This window comes from Buteo buteo, chromosome 23 (assembly GCF_964188355.1).
Source record: "Buteo buteo chromosome 23, bButBut1.hap1.1, whole genome shotgun sequence".
Classification (NCBI taxonomy): Eukaryota; Metazoa; Chordata; class Aves; order Accipitriformes; family Accipitridae; genus Buteo; species Buteo buteo.
In genome coordinates, this window is record NC_134193.1 from 23,786,466 (window position 1) to 23,806,436 (window position 19,971).

Below are 19,971 nucleotides of genomic sequence, written 5' to 3' on the forward strand. Positions count from 1 at the left end.
TTTTTGTAACTGGATAAATTCAAAAGGAGTTCTTAATTAACACTTTCTATGTACAGACATGTGTATTGGGTCTGGCTGGGATGGAGTTAACTTTTCCCATAGCAGCCCTCCTAGTGCTGTGCTTTGTACTTGTAGCTAGAAAGGCGTTGGTAAGGCACCAGTGTTCTGGCTGCTGCTGAGCAGTGCTCACAGCATCAAGGCTGTCTAGCCAAACCCACCGCCCGCAAAAAGGCCAGTAGGCAGAGGGTGGGCAAGAGGTTGAGAGGGGACACAGCCAGGACAGCTGACCCAAGCTGACCAAAGAGATATTCCGGACCATATGATGTGCTCAGCAATAAAAGCTAAGAGAAAGGAGGAGCCGGGGGGCGGGAGCATTTGTTGTTAAGGCGTTTGTCTTCTGAAGCAACTGCTCTGAGTGCTGGGGCCCTTTGTCCCAGGCAGTGGCTGGGCATTGCCTGCTGATGGGAAGTAGAGGATAAATTCTTACTTTTTTTCCTCTGCTTCTGCACACAGCCTTCACTTTTCTTTATTAAACTGCTTTTATCTCAACCCACGAGGGGTTTTTTTATCTTGTTTTCTCCCCTCCTGTCCTGCAGAGCAGGAGGAGCGATAGAGTGGCTCAGTCGGCACCTGGCAGCCAGTCAAGGTCAACCCACTACATTATGTAATATTTGATTTTGCTTCTGTGAGGAATTGCTTATTCATACTTAAAACTAAGTTATTGCTTCTCATATGATTATATCTTACATATGTAAAGCAGACATGCGAGTGAACTTTTTTCTGGCTTTCACTTTGTATTGCTCACATTTAAATGCTTTACACTAGGGTTTTGGTGTTAACATTTCATTAAGGTGATTGTGGAAGTTCTAACTTTGGTCGTAGCAGCATAGTATGTGATCATCACCAATACTCTGTAATTCTTAATCGAGGGCTTAGACTCTATTAGAGCTGTAATGGAAGGCAATTAAAAATACACTTCCAAAGTTGGGAACAAGAACTTTGAACTCTCCTGAGCCAGGCAAGTAATATGGCTTTATACTGCAGTGAGCTCAGCTGGAGTCCACAAATGTTGATCGGGACAATGTTCAGTTGTACCTACTTAATTTAATTATGCGATTGTATACTATCTGACAGTATTAGGAGAGGGTGAACTTTCCCTTCTGAATCTGCAGTGCCCCTATATTCTCTGTAAGGTTGCTTTATTCACAGTGAGAATTAATATGATGACTAGAAACCAAGTCTTGAGTCATTCCTATTGCTCCATTCTTCTGTTAGTTACTTCCTTTGAAAGCTCCACACGCTTGTGGACTGCTGTATTTCTTGCTCAGCTAGAGGGTTCTCACCTACTGCCAGTTAGACAATGAATGCCACCAGCATTTTGTAATACCCACATGAATTTTTCAGTGACCTGCACCTATGTCACTGCAAAAATGCTACTAAAGGGAATCCAGTGTACTCTATTGGAAAAAAAAAATAATCATTCCTGGAGAAGGTTAGTTAAGTAAGTTACCATGAATTCAAACTGAAATTTAACTAAGCATGAAGGCAATAATTTATTGTTTATTTCACAACATTAATAAATAGAAATATAGTCATATGTTAGTCTTGAATAATTCTGAGCTAAAATACCCAAATACCAGTAATGAGATATTTGACCATGGAGAATTAAAAATAGCACATTCAAAGGTATTTGAGTCAACTTTATATGGATTCAAATTATAGTTTGAAATTATTTCCACCTCAGTCATTGTGTGCCAGGAGTAAATCCTTTGCAGTCAGCAAGCTATAATGATAAGAGATGATCTCAGAATAGTTTAGGCAGTAGTTTAATGTTCCAGTCAATAGTTTAAGGCATAGGAGTCTGAATGTAGTGATTTTAAGGTAAAATAAAGGTCCTTGGCCCATAAAGGCAGTCATCAGTTCAGTTATCCTGATAGTCAAAATGTTAAATACGTTACTAAGAGCAGTAAGTCTAAGGTGTGTGACATACTGCCTTCTTATAGGTTGCTGTGTGTTTCCAAATATGGAGAAAAAGCTCGGTATTGTGGTAATAATTCTAAAGTCTATAATGGACTTAAGTGCAGGGAATAGTGTCGTCCTCATGTCCTAAAGTATAATTACTTGGGTTGATGATGGCAATGGATTTTCCTTCCCAGTGCTGTGACTTTATCTTCTACCCAACTTCAGTTTTCTCGTTTTCAGAAGAAGATTAACAGTTTACTCTAGCCAGGGACATTGTGGGTTTCTTTTTTTCCCCTTAAAGTATCTTTATGAGTGTGAGGCTCAATAAAAACAGTTAAACCCTTCAATATTTCTGTTTGCAAAGTACTGGAGAAAACCATGTGTCCATTTTCCACTTCGGTTGCCAACTGGTTTTCCAGTAAATTCAAACAGGAGGCAGACATCTGATTAAAGTTAATGTCTCACAACAAGCTATGTTTTGTATATTAGTGGCTAAGATGGTCTCATTTAATTACCAAATGCATATATAATTGTGAAGAGTGCTTTCACAAGAAGATTTCTTGCCTTCCATAATGCTGCAGAGTTCTTGTCTCTTGCAAGTCGCATTTAAAAAGGGGCTTTAAACAGTTTAATTGTATGCTTTCAGGAACTGTGTGATTCACACAACTTCCTTGGCAGCAACTTAAGTCTGTTCGTTCTGCCTTGCTATGGTTTGAGAGAGAGAATGTAGCTGGAGAGCTTATAGCATGCTAACTGTTCACAGTTTCCAGTTGAATTAGCTGCAAAAGACATCTGTGTTCCTGTAGTGTTGGCTAGGAGGTGCCCAGCATTTATGGTACAGCTATTAGACAGATTGTTTTGGAAGGTATAACTCAATACATTTTCCCAGAACAAAAGAAAAGATTTAATGTAATATATGGTAAATAAGTTAGCCGCCTAAGCAACTGAAGTTCCTTAGAATTTGCACACCAACTGTAGCTCAGTATAGAAAACTTTATGCATGTTTTTTATCATCTTAATGTTGTTTTGAAGAGTTCAGGGTGCAGTGCTAATCAGAATATAGAAAATGGTTAATCCTTCTCTGATATATACCATGTTTATCCTGTCTTGGGAAACAATGTAAAAAGATAAATTAATGTTAAAATAATTTCCATATCCAGAACATTATATCTAATACTAAGTGACTCAAAGACTGGTCTTCATGATTCTGTGATTTTTAAGGAAGCCCTTCATTAGAGTTAGCATTTAGAAGTCCTTTTTAGCAACAGCCAGGCCTCAGCTGTGGGCAGCCCTTATTCTGGGGGTTTAATTGTGCAATAGTAAAGGATGGACTCTCACCCCCTCTTTTTTTTTTTTTTTTTTTTTCCAAGTAGGTCTTGGTATAATTCTTGAGAGGAGAATCAGTAGAGGGTTTATGGTACCACCTTACCAGGAATCTGGAGTAATTAATCTGAAACAGGTGTATTCTCTTTTTTGTTATTGGGGTGAAATTCGGCCCATAGTGCTGAGTCCATTCAGTTTTGTGAGCTGCTAAAGAACTTCTAATATTTATCTTAATTAATCAGAAGCAGTAGATTTATCAGATGTAAATTGTGTGATAGGCAGGAGTTAAAAATGTAGAAAATGTAGAAACAGAAGGAAGAAAGACTGGGATGTTTGCACATTTGTAACCCTCTGAAAGTAGGTATACTACACTAGTGACGTCTGTACAGCAGTCCCAGCATTTTAGAATAAAAAAAACCCCCACACTGTCATTTTCCATGTAAACACTGAGTTTGACATTTAGTTTTGCCTTTTGTTTTACTGGTTGCTTTGGCAACTAATAAATAGTTTGTGCTAAGTGCTTTAGCAGCCAATCGTTCTGTGGAAATGAGGATTGTCTAATCCTCCTGCAAGTGCTTGGTTATTGCTTCATGTGCATAGTGTCTGCTTTTCTTATGCTATACTTAAGGTAGAAATGGAAGAACTTAAGTTTTCTTCACAAAAGTTTACAGACCATCTAGAAAACTTTGCTCTTCAGTTTCAAACTTACACTCATTTCCAATCTCTTCCTCTGTGATACTTTCCCTGCAAATTTTTGCAACTCGTTTGACTATTTTTGAAAGAAATTAATGCCTGACAAATGTGTGGGATTCACATGTTGTTATCAGCCACTAAATCCAGCCAGAGTTAGTGTGCTGTGGGTTTTTTCTTAACAGACCAAAGCTTCACAAAAATTGTAGAATATTCTGTCAGAGCAAATATAGAGTTATCAGGGAGAGAATAGTCATGCTCAGTTTTTAACTTTTATCACTTCCTATTACTTCCTGTGACTCCCTTACCAAACAAGTCTCTTTAATGCCCTAGTTCACTGATGCTTATTTTAACTACTAAGCTGTTAGTGCCTAGGAATGTTAAGAACATGTAAAACAGCCAGAAGTCAAGGGGCTTTTCTGCTCTGGGTTGGGGGTTTTTTTTGTCTCTCTCTTCAGAGCAGTCACCTGAAATAATTTCTGCAGAAAGAAAGTTATTTTTTGGATGGATTGGTTACTGTATTTCGTTGAACCCAAACTTCGGAGTTTCCCTGCAGCTGTGCTCTTACAATGGTTATGTCTTCACTGCCAGTATGGATGTCATCCAAGCTCATGGGCTACCCTGCAGATACAGCTGCAAAAAATTCAGCATTTTTGCTGACGTGTAAGTCAGGGTTTTGCACAGTCCACTGGTGCAGTGTAAGTAACACAAATGCTGACAATTAGTGATTTCATAAAAGTAACACCTGAAATTGAAAGTGTCACTTCTATTCAGGAAGCATTTGTAGGAAATACACTCAAGTGTGCTTACTGTGCAGTCAGAAGTACATTAGAAATGTGATTAGTTGTACTTGATCTTGATAGAGTGGCACAGAAAAAAGTGCCCCAGGTGTCTGGTGCACTTGTCTGGTTTGCTGTTGCCCTTGCTAACTGTATTAAGCTTGTCATCTTGCCTGTACTGTAATGTCATGTTTCACTACATTATTAACATATTTCTACAGTCCTACTCTTGGAGATACTGGATTAAGTACTAGTGGACAAACTCCTCTAGGGTCCATTTTGCATGTTTTGACACTTAATATATTAACATAAACTAACACCCCTCTGTATCCACATCACTTACTTGGTCCTTTTCTGGCAATTACAGCAAAAAAAAGTAAGCCGGAATTGAATGGTCCAAGAAGATTGAACTACTTCCTCAGACACACACAAGTTTTTCATAACAGCAGTGGAGACAGGGTGAACAAAGCTGCCCCTGCCTAAGCTGTACTTGCCCATTAAGGGACATTAGTATCCTGAGATAACAACCCAGCATGATTCACTGTTATACTTAAATATATGGGAAGAAAAAGTATAAGTTAATATGCTCGTGTGATTGAAAGTTCTCTTTTTCATAATTGTTGATAGACATTACAGAAGATTGACATACATGTCAGTGTTTATTCCCTCGCTGCAAACCATGCTTTTGGAATTAACCTTTAAATTAGTGGATTTTGTTCATGCAAATTTGAACATAAAGCAAAGACTACATCGAAGGAGGACCACACTGTGTATCTGTTCCAAGCATTCTTGGCACCAGTAGGTGGTAGCATTTGTAAAAAACAAAAAAAAAATCTGGGCCAGACTATTCTTGTTAGAGATTTGAGGAGATATGTATGAGACAATAAGGGCTATGAGGAAACATCTTCTAATAAATTGCCTAATAATTATATTCTGGACTCCTGTAAACATAAAATAGGTTCTAAAAAATAGAACCTGGAAGTAAAGTGAAGCAAAAGAATACCATGTACTCCAGGTCTTTCTCAGTCTCTCGTTTTTTGTTTGCTTGTTTAAGAAATTTGGGATGGAAGGTTACTTGCACAAAGCAAATCAGTTGAGTTTGAGGGAAGAAGAAAATGTCCATATCGTGAGTTTTTTGGATGACTAAATGAAGAAGTTGTTAGACTTCTTTAAGCTGTTTTCTGATTATTTAGGAAAGCAAACCTGCACATTTCACCTGAAAATCCACTGAAGGCTGTAATAAAGGAAGGATCATTGAGAAGTAGAAGGGAATCAAGAAAAAAGAACAAGCTGTAGCTGGATAAGTGGAAGATAGAAATGAAAGAAACCGAGAATGATTTGAAGGAAAATGTAAAGATAGCAGGATGTTCTTTACATATATTGGAAGTAGAAGGCACTTGAAAAAATCGTGGTTCATTTGGACTGTCAGTGAAAGAAAAACACTTAGAGAAGGAAAGGACAGTGCAGCAAAGCCAGTTTATTTGCAGCAATCTTAAATGCAAAAAATGAAGAGAGAGTGAGGATTTGTGGAAGATTAAAAATATAAAGTCTGGAATGAAACAGTGAATTAATCTTTTTCTTCCTATGCTATTTCTAGAATGAGAAATTCTTGATTGCCAAAGTAGACAGACTAATATTCTATAGCAATTATTGTCCGTAGGGTAAAAAAAAAAAATGCACTGCAGAATGAGGTTTCCAAATTACTTTTTATAAATGTATCTGTACCTTTTGCTGTTACATAGAGTGGAGGTAGAGATTAGAATAGGACACTAATTATAGCAACAGGGATCATGTGGCAGAAATATAAAATCCTATTTATGTTCCCTTTACTCCCAGGGCATGGTATTAGAAATAGTTCATAGTCCTTTTGAAAAAAAGAGTACTTTCATTCAATAACCAAAATCGTCTTCCTGACCTCTGCAGCAACAGGCCTTTGCATACTGTTTCCAAAGAGAGCAGGCAGACTTCAATTTGTCTGACCAAGACGCACCTTCCCCCCCGCCTTTTGTGGGCTTTTGGAGGGGCTTAGGGGAGCACGAAGAGGTGCAGCCAATCTTGTTCTTAGTTTGCTCTTGTCTGAGAAGCAGCTGTAACATATATGTCTCTTGCATGTTGTATGTATTAATAGGCTTTAGTTGAATTATAAAGCAATACTCTAAAGGTTAAAACTATGCTTTTGCAATAGCCATCATTCTAGATTATTTTTTTTTTGTCATTCTTGATTCTGCGCACAAAATTCTTCTTGAGTTCTTTACTGTGTGTTTTGTAAGTAGGTCTTTCTATTTGAAAGTTTTAATTATCACCCACTGACTTTGGTTACAATGGCAACAGTAAAAATTTACAGCGAAAATTTAACTAGAGAGTCTGTTGCTTGGAATGTCTTTATTAAGTTTTAGAAACAGAGCTGGTATGTATCAGTTTTACTTCTTAGCTGGTCACCAAGAAACGGCAAATAGTTGAGACTGGTTTACCTTCCTGAAAAGTCACTCCATTTTTCAGCATATAATATGCAACTCCTTTTCAGTTTTCTGTTTGGATGCCTAGTATTGGTTTATTGATAGATTTTTAGTGGAGAAAAATTGTGAACTGTAACTCCTTCACCCTGTTGCTTTTTTTAAAAGCTCTGGAGACTGTAAATGTTCACATGTTCTACTGAAGGATTGCAAAAGTAACATTCATTTATAACGTTTGAAGGATTATTCATGGAAAAATTATGCAAAGGAAAAAACAGTGAGATCCTTTGGGATATGTGTAAACTTTTCCAAATGTTCTTGCCACATATCTCTGAACAGCACTCAGCTCACTGATGAAGTTGTCTCACGTTCCCTAATGCAAACAAATTTTTAATAATGTTTTAATATTTTTATACTTTTTTTTTTGTGCATGTCAGCATAGTCTTGAAAATTATGCTGAGAAATAATGAAAACCAAACTAACCCTTGTTCATGCCAGCTGACTGGAAAATCCTACTAAGAGCGCTTTGTCTCCATGAAAGGCAAAATAACAGAATAGCAATCAGGGTAACAGTATGCACTAGGAGTGGAGCCAGGAGAGTAAAGAGGAGAGTTAGCAGTAGCAGATGACTTCACTTACTGGAAAAAAAGGGACAAAATAACTCAATCTCAAATGAATTTAAATATTGGAATTTTGTTATCAGTAGTATCAGGCATAGCTTCACCAGCTAATTGCTCAGCAGTCTGGTATGTCCAGAAACATCCCTTGGTCTTTACAGTTTTCATCACTATCTTACCACTTTACCCTCTTTGGCATCCTTCTTGGCACAGGCTCTCTTGTCTCTTACCCCTTTACAGAAATGAGGTCATCTCCCCTGTGCCCCGTAACTCATGCTGACACCCTCTGCACCCCAGACTTCTTGCTGAACTGAGTGTACCTTGCAGCACAGGTCCCATCTAATGAGAACGCTGAACTTCACAGTTCTTCCTCAGACATTTGACAGCAGAGCAGATGCAAAGACTTTGTAAAGGTTTCTAAGCTCAGCTTCTTTCTACCTTAGCACAGGGTTAACAGAGCCAAATTGTATATATTTCTTTCTCTTGCCTTGGAGACGAGGGAGATGCAGAACAACATAGAAAATGGCCGCTCCAAACAGAGTAATACCAGCACAGCTGATATTTCTGTCATCATCTTATCCCACAAAGCATTTTGTTCTCTGTCATCAGGATCTTCACTAAAGACACCTAACTAGGAATTAGAATAAGTCCTTTACCTCCTTTCATAGGGCTGATGAAAGCAATTGTGATTGCCATGTATAGTAGCAAGGAAGCCAGGCTGGAACTGTTGGCTGAAGTTGTAAGACTCCTATAACTATTTCCACAAATTCTGTCACCCTTGACACATTTCACCTTAGCCAGGCAGTATTTTAACCTGAACTGAAGTCTGATTCCATAATCTTATTTTCAATCTGAGATATGCAGTCCTTTTAGACACATTATATCATTTGTTTCAGGGCTTTTTTAAACAAACTTTTTCTCTTCTTAAGCTGTTCAGGTAATAAAAGCTTTTGCTAAAATCAAGTTACAATGATGAATCTTTAAATATTTTTGTGTTGTATTCATATTAGTGCAAATTTCATTTCATGCTTCCTAAATGGGGGTCTGTTTTCCAAAAAAAGGGAGTGTAAAGTGAAAACTCTCAAAGAACTATTTTTGTTGGTAGACAACATCTCTTATTTTTTGTAGGTTTTGATAGTGATAACATCTGAACCTATAAATACCTTAAAATACCTGGAGTAAAATCCAGCTGACTTTGATTTTGTAATGGCTTGATTGTGTCAGCACAAGACTTGTTATTTTGCTGTTCTTTCTCTAGATGAAGAAGTTTTGGTGCAGTCTCCACGCTTTGTTTTGATGAACATTGTCTTAGACTGTTCAGTTAATTTGATTCTTATTGCTTTCAGCTCTGTGACTCTGCACAGTGAGAAACTTAAACCTTTAAACTCATATGTATTAGAAAATTTAACAGTTATTTTGACATGTGGCATAGTGTCTGTGTGAAAAAGCACTGCACCTACTGGTACTCCTTTAGGGCTGTGCCTTGAGATTGCTACTCTTTCACAAGCTGTAGTTTCAACAGTTTGTTAAACATAATGCTTCAGTAGCTCTCAGTGAACTATAATGTCATCCACTTAAAAGAACTTAATGTAAATCAGGATTTAGAACTGGTACCAGAGAGAAAGCTGAATGACACAACAGGAAGCAATAGAAAACTGAACCAATCCTGGCAGCCAAATTAAGGGACGAGCAGTGACTTAATGCATTGCAGGCTGTGATGGTAACCTCAGAGTGGCCACATTAACACTGAAGTTTATGCTGAGTTTCAGACTAGACTCTTGCTGATACATGCTCATAATTTTCAGGAAAATTCTTTCAGCTGCCACTATCTTCATACTAGGTCTCAGTTCCAATATATTTTAAGCTTCTTAGCAGGTAGTAAACACCTCAGTAGTCCTAAGTATTTTACTGTTCACAAGTTGAAAAATATCTGATGGGAAGGTCCTACAAACAAAGCATGTAGAGAAAACTCCTTTTTGTGAACTTAGTTCATCAGAAGGGCTGAAGGTTTTCAAATAAAAGAACTTGTAATCATTTCTGAAACTTCTGAATGCATTTGGCTTGTCTCTGCATAAATTTTAAGAATTTGTAATGAAAACTTGTGGTAAAAGACTTTAGTGAAATACATGTGCTTGCTAGTAATGCAACAGACAAGATTTTCAGACCTAATAGTGAAATGCGAATTCAAACAGTTTTTACACTAAACTACTCACCACCTAACTGTGCTCGGATTCATACTTTTTATATTCTAGCTTGTGCTTAGCCTCCACAGCAGAAGAGGAAAGTGAACCTTATTGTCTTTAGGGAAGAAGCTTCTAATGTTGTCTTACAGCCCAAATGCAACAAAATTTTGACTGAAAATGCAGCAGAACATTGTACTCAGCCCTCTTCCAACCTCCCAGGCGTATGGTTCTGGTTGAATCTCTGGATCAAGTAATGATGGAAAGTGCATTTTTTAAAAACTGCATGTGGCCTTTAAACATAAGACCTTCTCTAAAGCCACATACACCAGTGACTTATGCTACAGGTGTCATGTTTCACAAATTCTCAATTGTGTGATGCTAGCAAAGACAGGCAGGCAAGTGTTGTCCTATATAAGATGGTATATAGGAATAAAGTAGAAAGCAGGCTTACAAACTGTTTTCTCTTTTTGTTCTCCCACTAAATTGATGATCTGATGAACAGTATTACTGAAGGTTCCTCTAATGAACTTGTTTCCCCTCTCGGTTATTGCTAGAAGCAGTTTCCTCTTTCTGCTTGTCTTGAGGCTGCTTTCATTGTTAATTAAACAGCACAGTGACTGCTAGGGAAAAAACTTTGCAATTCTTTATAGTAAGTTCATAGTGAAATTCCTGGGTCTGGGCTGTGGGGAAATAAAAACACAAGTAATTTGGAATTAATTCCTATATTTCATACAACTTGATATAAGTCTATATTGCAGAGTGGGTATGGACAGTAAAGCAACTTGCATCTATTTGTATTATTTTTGCCTCTTACTAGGACAAACTCATTACCGGTTCTCCTGTTTCTTGTGTCTCATGAATCCTCAGTTCAAGGCAGAAGAAACTGATGAATAACTTCTGTGCTTGAGGAGAGATGGAGTAGCCTATATAACAGATAGAATCATAGAATATCTCAAGTTGGAAGGGACCCATAAGGATCATCGAGTCCAACGCCCTGCTCCTCGCAGGACTACCTAAAACTAAATTATATTACTAACAGCATTGTCCAGACACTCGTATTCTGACAGGCTTGGTACCATGACCACTTCCCTGGGGAGCCTGTTCCAGTGACCGACCACCCCCTCAGAACGATTTCTGTTACGAGTGTACCTTCACATCCAGTTGTCAAACTGTGCCCTGGAATGTTGGGGTTTTGTTTGGGTTTTTTTTCTGTTTCTGTATACCACTAATTTGAGGCCAGACACTTTTGTAAGGATTCTGATGATAGTTGTGTGTCGTTTTTCACATCACAAAGTTTCTGTCTCTGTCGACCTCTTAACAGGTGGTTTTAGGTTAGAGGCCAGAAGCTGACTAAGGTAAGGTCGCTGGAGCCTCCAAGAAGTGGTTCCTGTAGTGTAAGGGAAAGTCTGTTTCACTGCTACCTGAGCTGTACAAATTCTGGAGATAGATATGGAACAGATGGCCACTTCCATGACCACTATTCCTGCTTCAGTCACAAGCACCAATGCCACAACTAAACGTTTAAAAGTAGAATCTCAGCTGGTTTTTGTGAAGCCAAGAATAGCCTTGCATTCACTGAGGATGATGATAGGCCATGTTGTTCTCCACTGCATTACAAAGTTCACTGCCAGCCTTTTGGGAACAGTATCAAGCAACTGGAACAAGAACAGCTTGTCCATGTTTTCCGTGAGGCCTCATAAAATCTGTAAAGTGAGATGAAGAATAATTGCAGTGAGACATCTCTAGAGCTCATAGATGATTGAGAAGTAATGCATCTGTCTGGCCATTAGATACTTGAAAAGCCCTTGTTTTCTCTTACATGCTCAAGCTGTGAGTCAGTATGAGCAGATTGTTTACAGTTTATTCACAACATGGAGTTGTGAACAAAATTCAAAACATGTGTGAGCATTCCTGCTCACACCCGAAGTACAAACTGATTTTATGGCTCTGCATATTACACTTTGGCACATCCAGCTGTTGTAAAGGTGCCAAGACTTTTTGTAGGAGTTCATTGTTAAAAGTATGTGCAAAGCTGTTTTAAAAATTACTTCCAGACAGTTTGAGAATACAGAGATGAATTCGTAGCAGAAATGGATGGTGTAACCCTAATGCGCAAGAAACAGCTCTTCAGAAATGGTGCCTTTTGGTTATCTGTAACAATTAATTTCAATCAGTGGCTAAACACACCAGCCTGTGAAATTCCTGGGGTTTACATCAGTTCAGTGTTAAATAATCTCTGTCTTTTAGGTCCATCTGACATGTCAGCAATTATGAAATTCAGCAGGAGACCCACGTGTCCTGATGCCTCAGTAGCAGCAAGTCTACCTACACCTCCTGTACCAAGGCACAGGAAGAGTCACAGCCTGGGAAACAAGTGGGTACTCCAGGCTGTCTCACGTTGAGGCAATTTTGTGGATCACAAACATTTAAGATAGCAGCAGAACACTCTGGTATTTGAGAACACTCTGGTATTTGTCCCTTCCATTTCTTGTATTGCAAGAGTGCTTCAGGCTTTACTGTGTATTCTCTAGGTTTTCTCTTGTCACTTGGTTATTTTTGCTGACTCTTATTCTCCACTAGTGCCAGACATTGGCAGTACTTGAAAGCTGTGTGTCCACTTTGGTCTGTGGATTCCTGGTGTGCATAACTGATAATTTTTTTTCTTTTGGTTTTTTTTTAAACATCTTGCTAATACATCTAAGGAAACTTACTAGCTGCTTGGCACACCTTACCATTCAGGAAAGCTGTGACCTTTTGCACAGTTTTACCTTGGTAGTATGGATTAGAAACATTTTTCTCTACCATTTACCCAGCTAAGTGAGAGCACCTGCTCCCCAGTTAAGGTTTCAGCATCTACCAAATTTCACAATTAATGGGTTAGGGTAAAAGAAGTTCATGTGACTTGTCCAAGGTCATAGAGTGTTGATGTGTTAGTTCAGCTTAGTGTGAAGGACCACTAAGCAGTGGCTTAGCTGGGGTCTGCTCTTTCTATTTTTCTACCTTTGCCTCCACCCAGGGTGTTCAGGTTTTGTATGGAGAGGAGTCAAAAAGCTTAAAAATTCTCATCTGCAGAAATTTAATAACTGTTGCTTACAAAGACCACAAAAATGTGAGACTTGTTTTGGAAGTCAAGGAGCATATGCACAGCAGAGGGAAAGCGTGAGCAGTACCATTCAATTGCCTGCTGCTTAATAACCTATTGATAAGGCAAAGTCTGAGTGGAAATACCAGGAGCCAAAGGTTGCTATTAGATGACATAAGAGGGGGTTGTGCATTTTTCTCTTTCCAATTTTCCAGCATGATGTGTCAGTTCAGCGTAGTGGAGAGCAAAAGCGCCACCTTCCCGACGGAGAAGCCGCGCCACCTCCTGGATGACAGCGTCTTGGAGTCGCACAGCCCAGCGCGCAGCCACGCTCTGAACTCGCTGTTCACCAATGGCCTTTCCATAGGTAGAGTCTGTGTGGGGAACTGGCATCCTGCCTTTCTGTCCCAGTGCTCTGGAAACTCACAGAGATACCCAGAAGTAGGGACTTAGGAGGGTTGTTAGCTCCTGTGCAGAGACCGGTCCCTTTCATGGAAGAAAGTGGATCAGAACTGCTGCTCAGCTACGTAGTCAACTTTATCTCAGCTTTCCTCAGTTACCTACTGGTGGTTTTGGTAAAAGTGGCATGAAGGAAGATTGTCTTCGTATATGCTTTGTATGTGACACAGTGTTTGTCAGCTTTCACCAGGGGAAAAATAAAAAAGTGCTACTGAAAAGTGGATATATACTTTGAAAGCTACTTTTTCACAAAGAAAACTTTAATTTTAATGATGTGTTTTAGAAGATGGGAGAATAGTTTAGCTGTGCTCTCTGAGACTTCAAAAGTAACATAAAATGAACTTGTGAAAGAGGATGATGACAGTTACATTATGGTATTATAATTAATAAAATAATAATTATTATTATAAAAACAAAGTGATAGAGCATCTGTGTTCTAAGCAAGAGAAAGCCACCTTTTAAGTGACTCAGGCTATTTCTAGAATAGGAAGTAGGCTGTGAAGGGTAGCTGGTTACTTGACCAAGTAACCACTTGGTTACACCAAGAGTTTGACACTGAGATGATCTTTGAACTTTGGAAAATACAGGCACAGCTCACTGTGTTATACTGCGCATTAGAAGATCAGTCCTGGGCAAATTAAAACTGTGAGCTAAATAGCTGTGCCAGGGAAGGGGAGACAAATTGGTCATGGGCTTGGAGGAGAAACGGGGACTGTCATTGTGAATACCATCATATTGATTTGTTATGGCTCCTGGCAGCAGCATACAGCTGGCATATTCTCTGTTACAGGTGTGATTGCTTGTTGAAAACAAACAGTGATATCATGTCTAACAACTTTCATCGACTTACAGATATTGTGGTAGAAATACTGTCTTACAGAGTAACTGGATTTGTGTTCCAGACGTGCTCAGCTTTTGAAGGAAAAGCAGCATAATGAAAACTAAGACATGTAGATGTCTGTTATTTAAACACAGCAGTAACAATGACTTCGTTCATCAGTGAGATATTACAAATGGGAAGGCTCATGTAAGCCTCTTCCAATTTCAGATTTTACCGTGAATTCTAAAGACTTCAGCTTTGAAACATGATTTGAGTAAGCAATTTCCATGGTACTATATAAAATTATACTGGTGAGCCACATACATCAGCTTTGTATTTTTCCCTTGGGTGGTTTTCTTACTCCTTCTTTGTACTACTCTTTTTCTAGATAGCAGTGAAAGCTCAGAATTTAGTGAGGAGCTGCCGTCAGGGCTTGAAAGGTGAGTTAGTCTTCATGTACGCTCACTGAGCACTCTACAGACTTAGCTAAGAAATTAATGAATGATTCCTAACATAGGTAAGCCCTAAATCAATAGTTATTTTTATTAAATTATTGACTAGTTAGGAAAAAATGGCAAACTTTTTGAAATAAAGCACTGTAAATTTATTGTGGTTTTCTTCCCATGGACCTGAAAAGACTGGGAACTCTCTCTGTTATGTTTACCAAACCCTAACTGTTGAAGTCTCAGACTAGAATTTCCCTCATCAGATATTTGCATTCACAAACAGGGGTCGTTTATATGCCACGCTGGGGCCTAACTGGAGGGTACCGATCCGGAATTCTCCTAGGAGTCGAAGCTGTGTCTACAGGTACAGTTCAGGGTCTGCCTTAATCAGTGTACGGTGCTAAACTTCCATTTGGGTCTCTATGCTTTCCTAGCTACTCATGGGAGACTTCCCCTCCTGCTTGTGAAAATTCCTGTTAATGCTAAAGCAGGGGTATGGCCCATTCAGATGAAATTCAGTTTAGCTATTGATTTAACTAATTATGTCTGGCTTCCATGTTGCAGAAGACTAGCGTTTACTTTGGGTTTTATGACGTTACAGAAGCAGGTTTGTCAGGAAGGCCATCTTTGCCTTCCGTGACAAATAATGATGTTAGAAGGTTACCTTCCTGATCCTTTCTCACAGTTTACTTCCTGATTGGCAGGACAGCTACCCATAACATCTGTTTGTGTCAGAGGGCTGTAGTATGATGTGTTGATTTTGTACAGTAGTGTTACCTTGGACCCCAAGTAAGAGAGGGAATATGAGCAATGCCATATTTAGCAGGCACTCTGAATCTTGCTAGTCACCGAGACATGGACTTTTCAGAAACAGGTGATCCCTTTACAGGCCGAAGAGAGGTGACGTGGAAAATTGTATATAGTTAGAGGGATAAAAAGCATTCATTGCATCCATGCCTGACCTGGACTTGATAAATTCTGTGGTAGTGGGAAGTGAAGAAGCATGTATGAACAGTAAGGAAAATAGGGCCCTGAAACAGTATTCTGCAAATGCTGAGATTTAGTTGGAGTTTCAATCCAGTCAGATTTTATTTTGTATAAACTAGTTTGCTTCAGCCACTGTAGAAATGTTGATATAATATGTAAATGTAAGTACAGCCATTTTACTTGAGCTAGTATCATCTGATAGCAGCACAAGTTAGAAGAAGTTAGACAGGAATAAAAATGCATACATTATAAATAAGTAAAGGAGTAAATTTTGGAACAATATTTCAGCTATTATACCTGCTTCTGGAAAATACTCTCTTAACATGTCCATGGTAGATTTGTTTCAAAAATGTATACAAGCTAGAAATAGAAAATATAAGAAGACAAAAATGTGAAAAGCCTATTAAATCCACAAAGAAGAATTATTCCCTAAAATACATTTCTTACATTTATCCACCATCAAGTAATTCTAATGCTTTCATTCATTCTTCCTTTTCTGCAATCTTCTACCATTTCTATCAGAAAACTAGAATTAGCGGGAATACACATTAGCACAGACAAGGCAATTCCATTTAATTGAAGATGCACCTGCCAGTTTGAAGTGCTGTTCTTGCATAGGTGGTGTTGCTGTGTATATCACTTTCACCAGCATGTGTTTATATGACACCATCATACTTGTTCATAGAATAGCGTTCCTTTCACAACTGAATGGTAGGTCATACACGTGTCCTTTTCCTTGTATTCATTACTAGATGTGATTTAGTTGGCTCTGGTAAACTTCATTGGCCCCCTGTATTTATAAGAATATCAGGGCTGTGATCACATGGCAATGGAGAGGTTAGCAGCAGATAATTACAACATATCATCACCTACCAATCAGTCTTTGGTTGTTATGCTCTTAATGGCTGTTTACATTTCTAACTTAGCCTGTGCTTAGGTTCTTTCAGTTGTACCACTTTTTCACTGTTGTATGTGGGAAGCTCTGTGTTCATCCTGGGAAACGAAACATTTTAATCACTGTACAATAAACTATTTGGCATTGTTATATAGTTTTTCCCAACTTTTTTCCAATTAGCCAAGGTAATTTCCTACATTCTTTTTTTGATAGCTAAAGTTTATTTCAAGATAAAATTACATTTGTGGGAGCTCTTACTGCCAAAATTTTAAGCCATAAGTTTCCAGAAATCCAGATTATTTCTGTAATTTACCAGAATAAAACAGAAAATTGCCTGTTTTCCCTTGGACTTTGGGCCTTGATATTTACTCTGTTTGGTTTTTTTCATGTCTCAGACCCCAGAATAGAACCTTTTGTTGATTTGCTATTTTTCAAAGATCCTGGTTCCTGTCTGGAAAATACATATTATAAAGTCAAGTGTCAGAGTATACAATATATGTCAGGCAATGCAGGAAAAATGTATTTGGAGCTAAATTATATTTCTTGCTTCTTGTCCTTATTTATCTGCTGAAATACATACAGTAGTGTTTTGTCTCTCCAGCCCAACAGGGGCCTGCAGCTGCACATTAGGTAGTGCCACAGGAGTCATTACCATGGAAGGGCCATTAAGAAGAAAAACATTGCTCAAAGAAGGCAAGAAGCCTACTGTAAGTGATTCTAATTCTTCCTGTGATTCTAGTTCAGTAGTGGCTGTTTTAATTTCCAGGATTAGATTAAACATGCAGCTTGATACCATACAAAACAATGTTCCTTGTTATTATCAATTGTAAAATAATTTTCTGTTCAAAGTTTTAGCTGGGTTATAACAAGGTTGTAACTTTTGTACGCCATTTGATCTACAGCAGTTTTGCTTCTCCCTGCATTTGTGAGTAACGTCTCTAGGTTGTGACAGCAGAGCAAGAGTAAAGCAGCTCTATAAATCAGCATGCATTTCTGTGAGGGCAGAAATTCAGTATCATGGTGAAATGGGAAGGCTGCAGGCCACCCACGCATAGCACCAAAGTCATGGTAATTCATACTTAACCTAAATTCACAGGTTTCACACGGTTCTGGTCCTACGCATTTGGTAATTTTTTGTTTTCTGCAGAGTTCGTTGATATTTTTTATGTGCAACCCTACTGTTCAGTGCTAAAAGATTTGAAGGATTGCGGAGATGTCATCTCAATAAATTTTATTGATCAAATGCAGAAGTCTAAGATCTGTCCAGTAGAAGGCAGCACACTATTTTCCTGTGAAGCAATCAGTCCTGATATTTTTATGAGATACCTGAGTAAGATGGATTGGATTCACAGTCAGCCATCCAAATTTAGGTAGCTGGGCTGATTTACATCAGGAGACACTCTTTATCTAACTCTCCATTTCTTGCTCCTGAAATTAACTTTGGTAGCACTTGGACTTGCTTGTGAATAGATTTTTGAAATGTCAAGACATATGTAGAGTTTTTCCTAATTTTTTTCCTTTCTGATTCAGCTCTCCTCATGGACTAGATACTGGGTTATGCTTTCAGGATCAACTCTTCTGTACTTTGGAGCAAAATCTTTAAGAGGCACTGAAAGAAAACATGTAAGCTTTCAATTTGTTCTAAAACCAAAAATAGTATATTCATAAGCAGATCTGGAAGGGTGTTTGAAGTGTACTTGCTGTTCCAGGCTAAGCTGTATGTCTGCACAACTTTTACAGTCAAAAGTTAATCCCTGCTACAGTCTCAGCTGTGACTGACTTGTCTTATCTCTTCCAGTATAAATCTACACCTGGTAAAAAAGTCTCCATTGTGGGCTGGATGGTGGCACTGCCTGATGACCCTGAGCATCCTGATATTTTCCAGCTAAATAACCCTGACAAAGGTAGATGTTGCAGGATGGACATTGTCTGCATTGTATTTCTATGACAGGAAGTAGCTTAATCTCTGTTAATGAGCTTGTAGATTACAGAACTTGCAGTGGCACTCATTTAAAAGACTGAAGAGGGAGATTTTCAATATAGAATTTTCAAGGCAGGGTACAAATGAAAGTGAACGTATTTCTACAATATGCTGTGGTGCTTCTATGGTAGCTACAGAGGTGTTGCTGTATCTTGGCAGTTACTGTAAGTTTTGCAGAAATTGCCCAACCAATATGAGATTGCTGCATGTCCATGTGCCCGCATACCCTGATCTGTGAGGTTCTGAATAGCTTTCTTAAAATTGGTCAACATCAAATCTTGACTTACACTGAGGCCAATTAAAACATTACGAAAACTCTTCAAACATCAAACCATTTACCAAAAAAAGCCTTTTAAGTAATTATTAATTACTTTTAAATAATTAATTTTGAAGTGCCATAACTCTTCCACCTTGATTAGACTTCAAAAACTTGAAAAGATCAGAAAGTCCCTGGAATTATTTTGCACTTTGAGTGGTTACATAACAATTTTTGAGGCTTCCTTCACTTTTCATGTTTTCAACTTGGGTACTGGATGTGGATTTGCATCTATTGTGTGAAGTGCATCTCTTGGGTGTTGACTGAAATGCAAGAAACAATTTATAAAATAAGAAGGCACAGAGGAAACGCTCAATAGAACATCGAAGAAAACTAAGTTCACAAATATCAAAAACATTCATAAGAAGTTTGGCAGTAACCACAACAGTCTGAATGAGAAGAAAGCCAGGAGTAAATTAGATGTGGCCTAAGTGGTCTTCTCTGTGGCTGTAATTTGGCCTCTCTGCCTATACACTCCTCTTAGCTTTGCAGGACACATATGTTCTCGTACTCCCTTCACACGATTGTTGGATAACATGCCTCACATGATCTCTATTATATGAGCAACATCCTGTTTGAATATTTGAGGTACAGATAAATTTAACAGTTTACTTCAGGACTTCGGCTTCTGCACAGGAATTAGAATCCCTTGAAACTACATGTCTGTCTTCAAATTTAGAGCCTTTGATTTTCTTATTTTTGTAGGCAATGTTTACAAGTTCCAGACTGGTTCGAGGTTTCATGCAATATTATGGCATAAGCATTTGGATGATGCATGCAAAAGTAACAAGCCTCAGGTAAGGTTGTGAAACTGACTTCTACCCTTTTTTTCATATTTTTCCAGGAAATCCTTACTAGAAAAGATGTCTCTTCTCAGTCTGTGTGCACACACAGTCCTGTGGGGACAGACATAATTCCTTATTTTGTACATTGATCCAATTTTTCAATAGGAGGAATAAAAACTATTTAAAACTACAG

General features: G+C 38.4%; 1 protein-coding gene across 7 annotated transcripts in view; it reads left to right on the top strand.

The window, feature by feature from the left end:
- The window catches only part of RALGPS1 (Ral GEF with PH domain and SH3 binding motif 1), a 133,909-nt gene that overhangs the window by 108,623 nt on the left and 5,315 nt on the right, over positions 1-19,971 (top strand). For 5 of the 7 annotated variants that reach the window (XM_075056133.1, XM_075056132.1, XM_075056131.1 and 2 more), the window contains 8 exons: positions 12,255-12,381; positions 13,305-13,456; positions 14,757-14,808; positions 15,098-15,178; positions 17,298-17,403; positions 18,227-18,319; positions 18,495-18,600; positions 19,699-19,790. In XM_075056133.1, the coding sequence (XP_074912234.1) occupies positions 12,255-12,381; positions 13,305-13,456; positions 14,757-14,808; positions 15,098-15,178; positions 17,298-17,403; positions 18,227-18,319; positions 18,495-18,600; positions 19,699-19,790 (809 nt within the window). Of the gene's footprint in view, positions 1-12,254; positions 12,382-13,304; positions 13,457-14,756; positions 14,809-15,097; positions 15,179-17,297; positions 17,404-18,226; positions 18,320-18,494; positions 18,601-19,698; positions 19,791-19,971 lie in introns of those variants that run through there. The other 2 variants (XM_075056135.1, XR_012654196.1) reach the window with 2 other exon arrangements.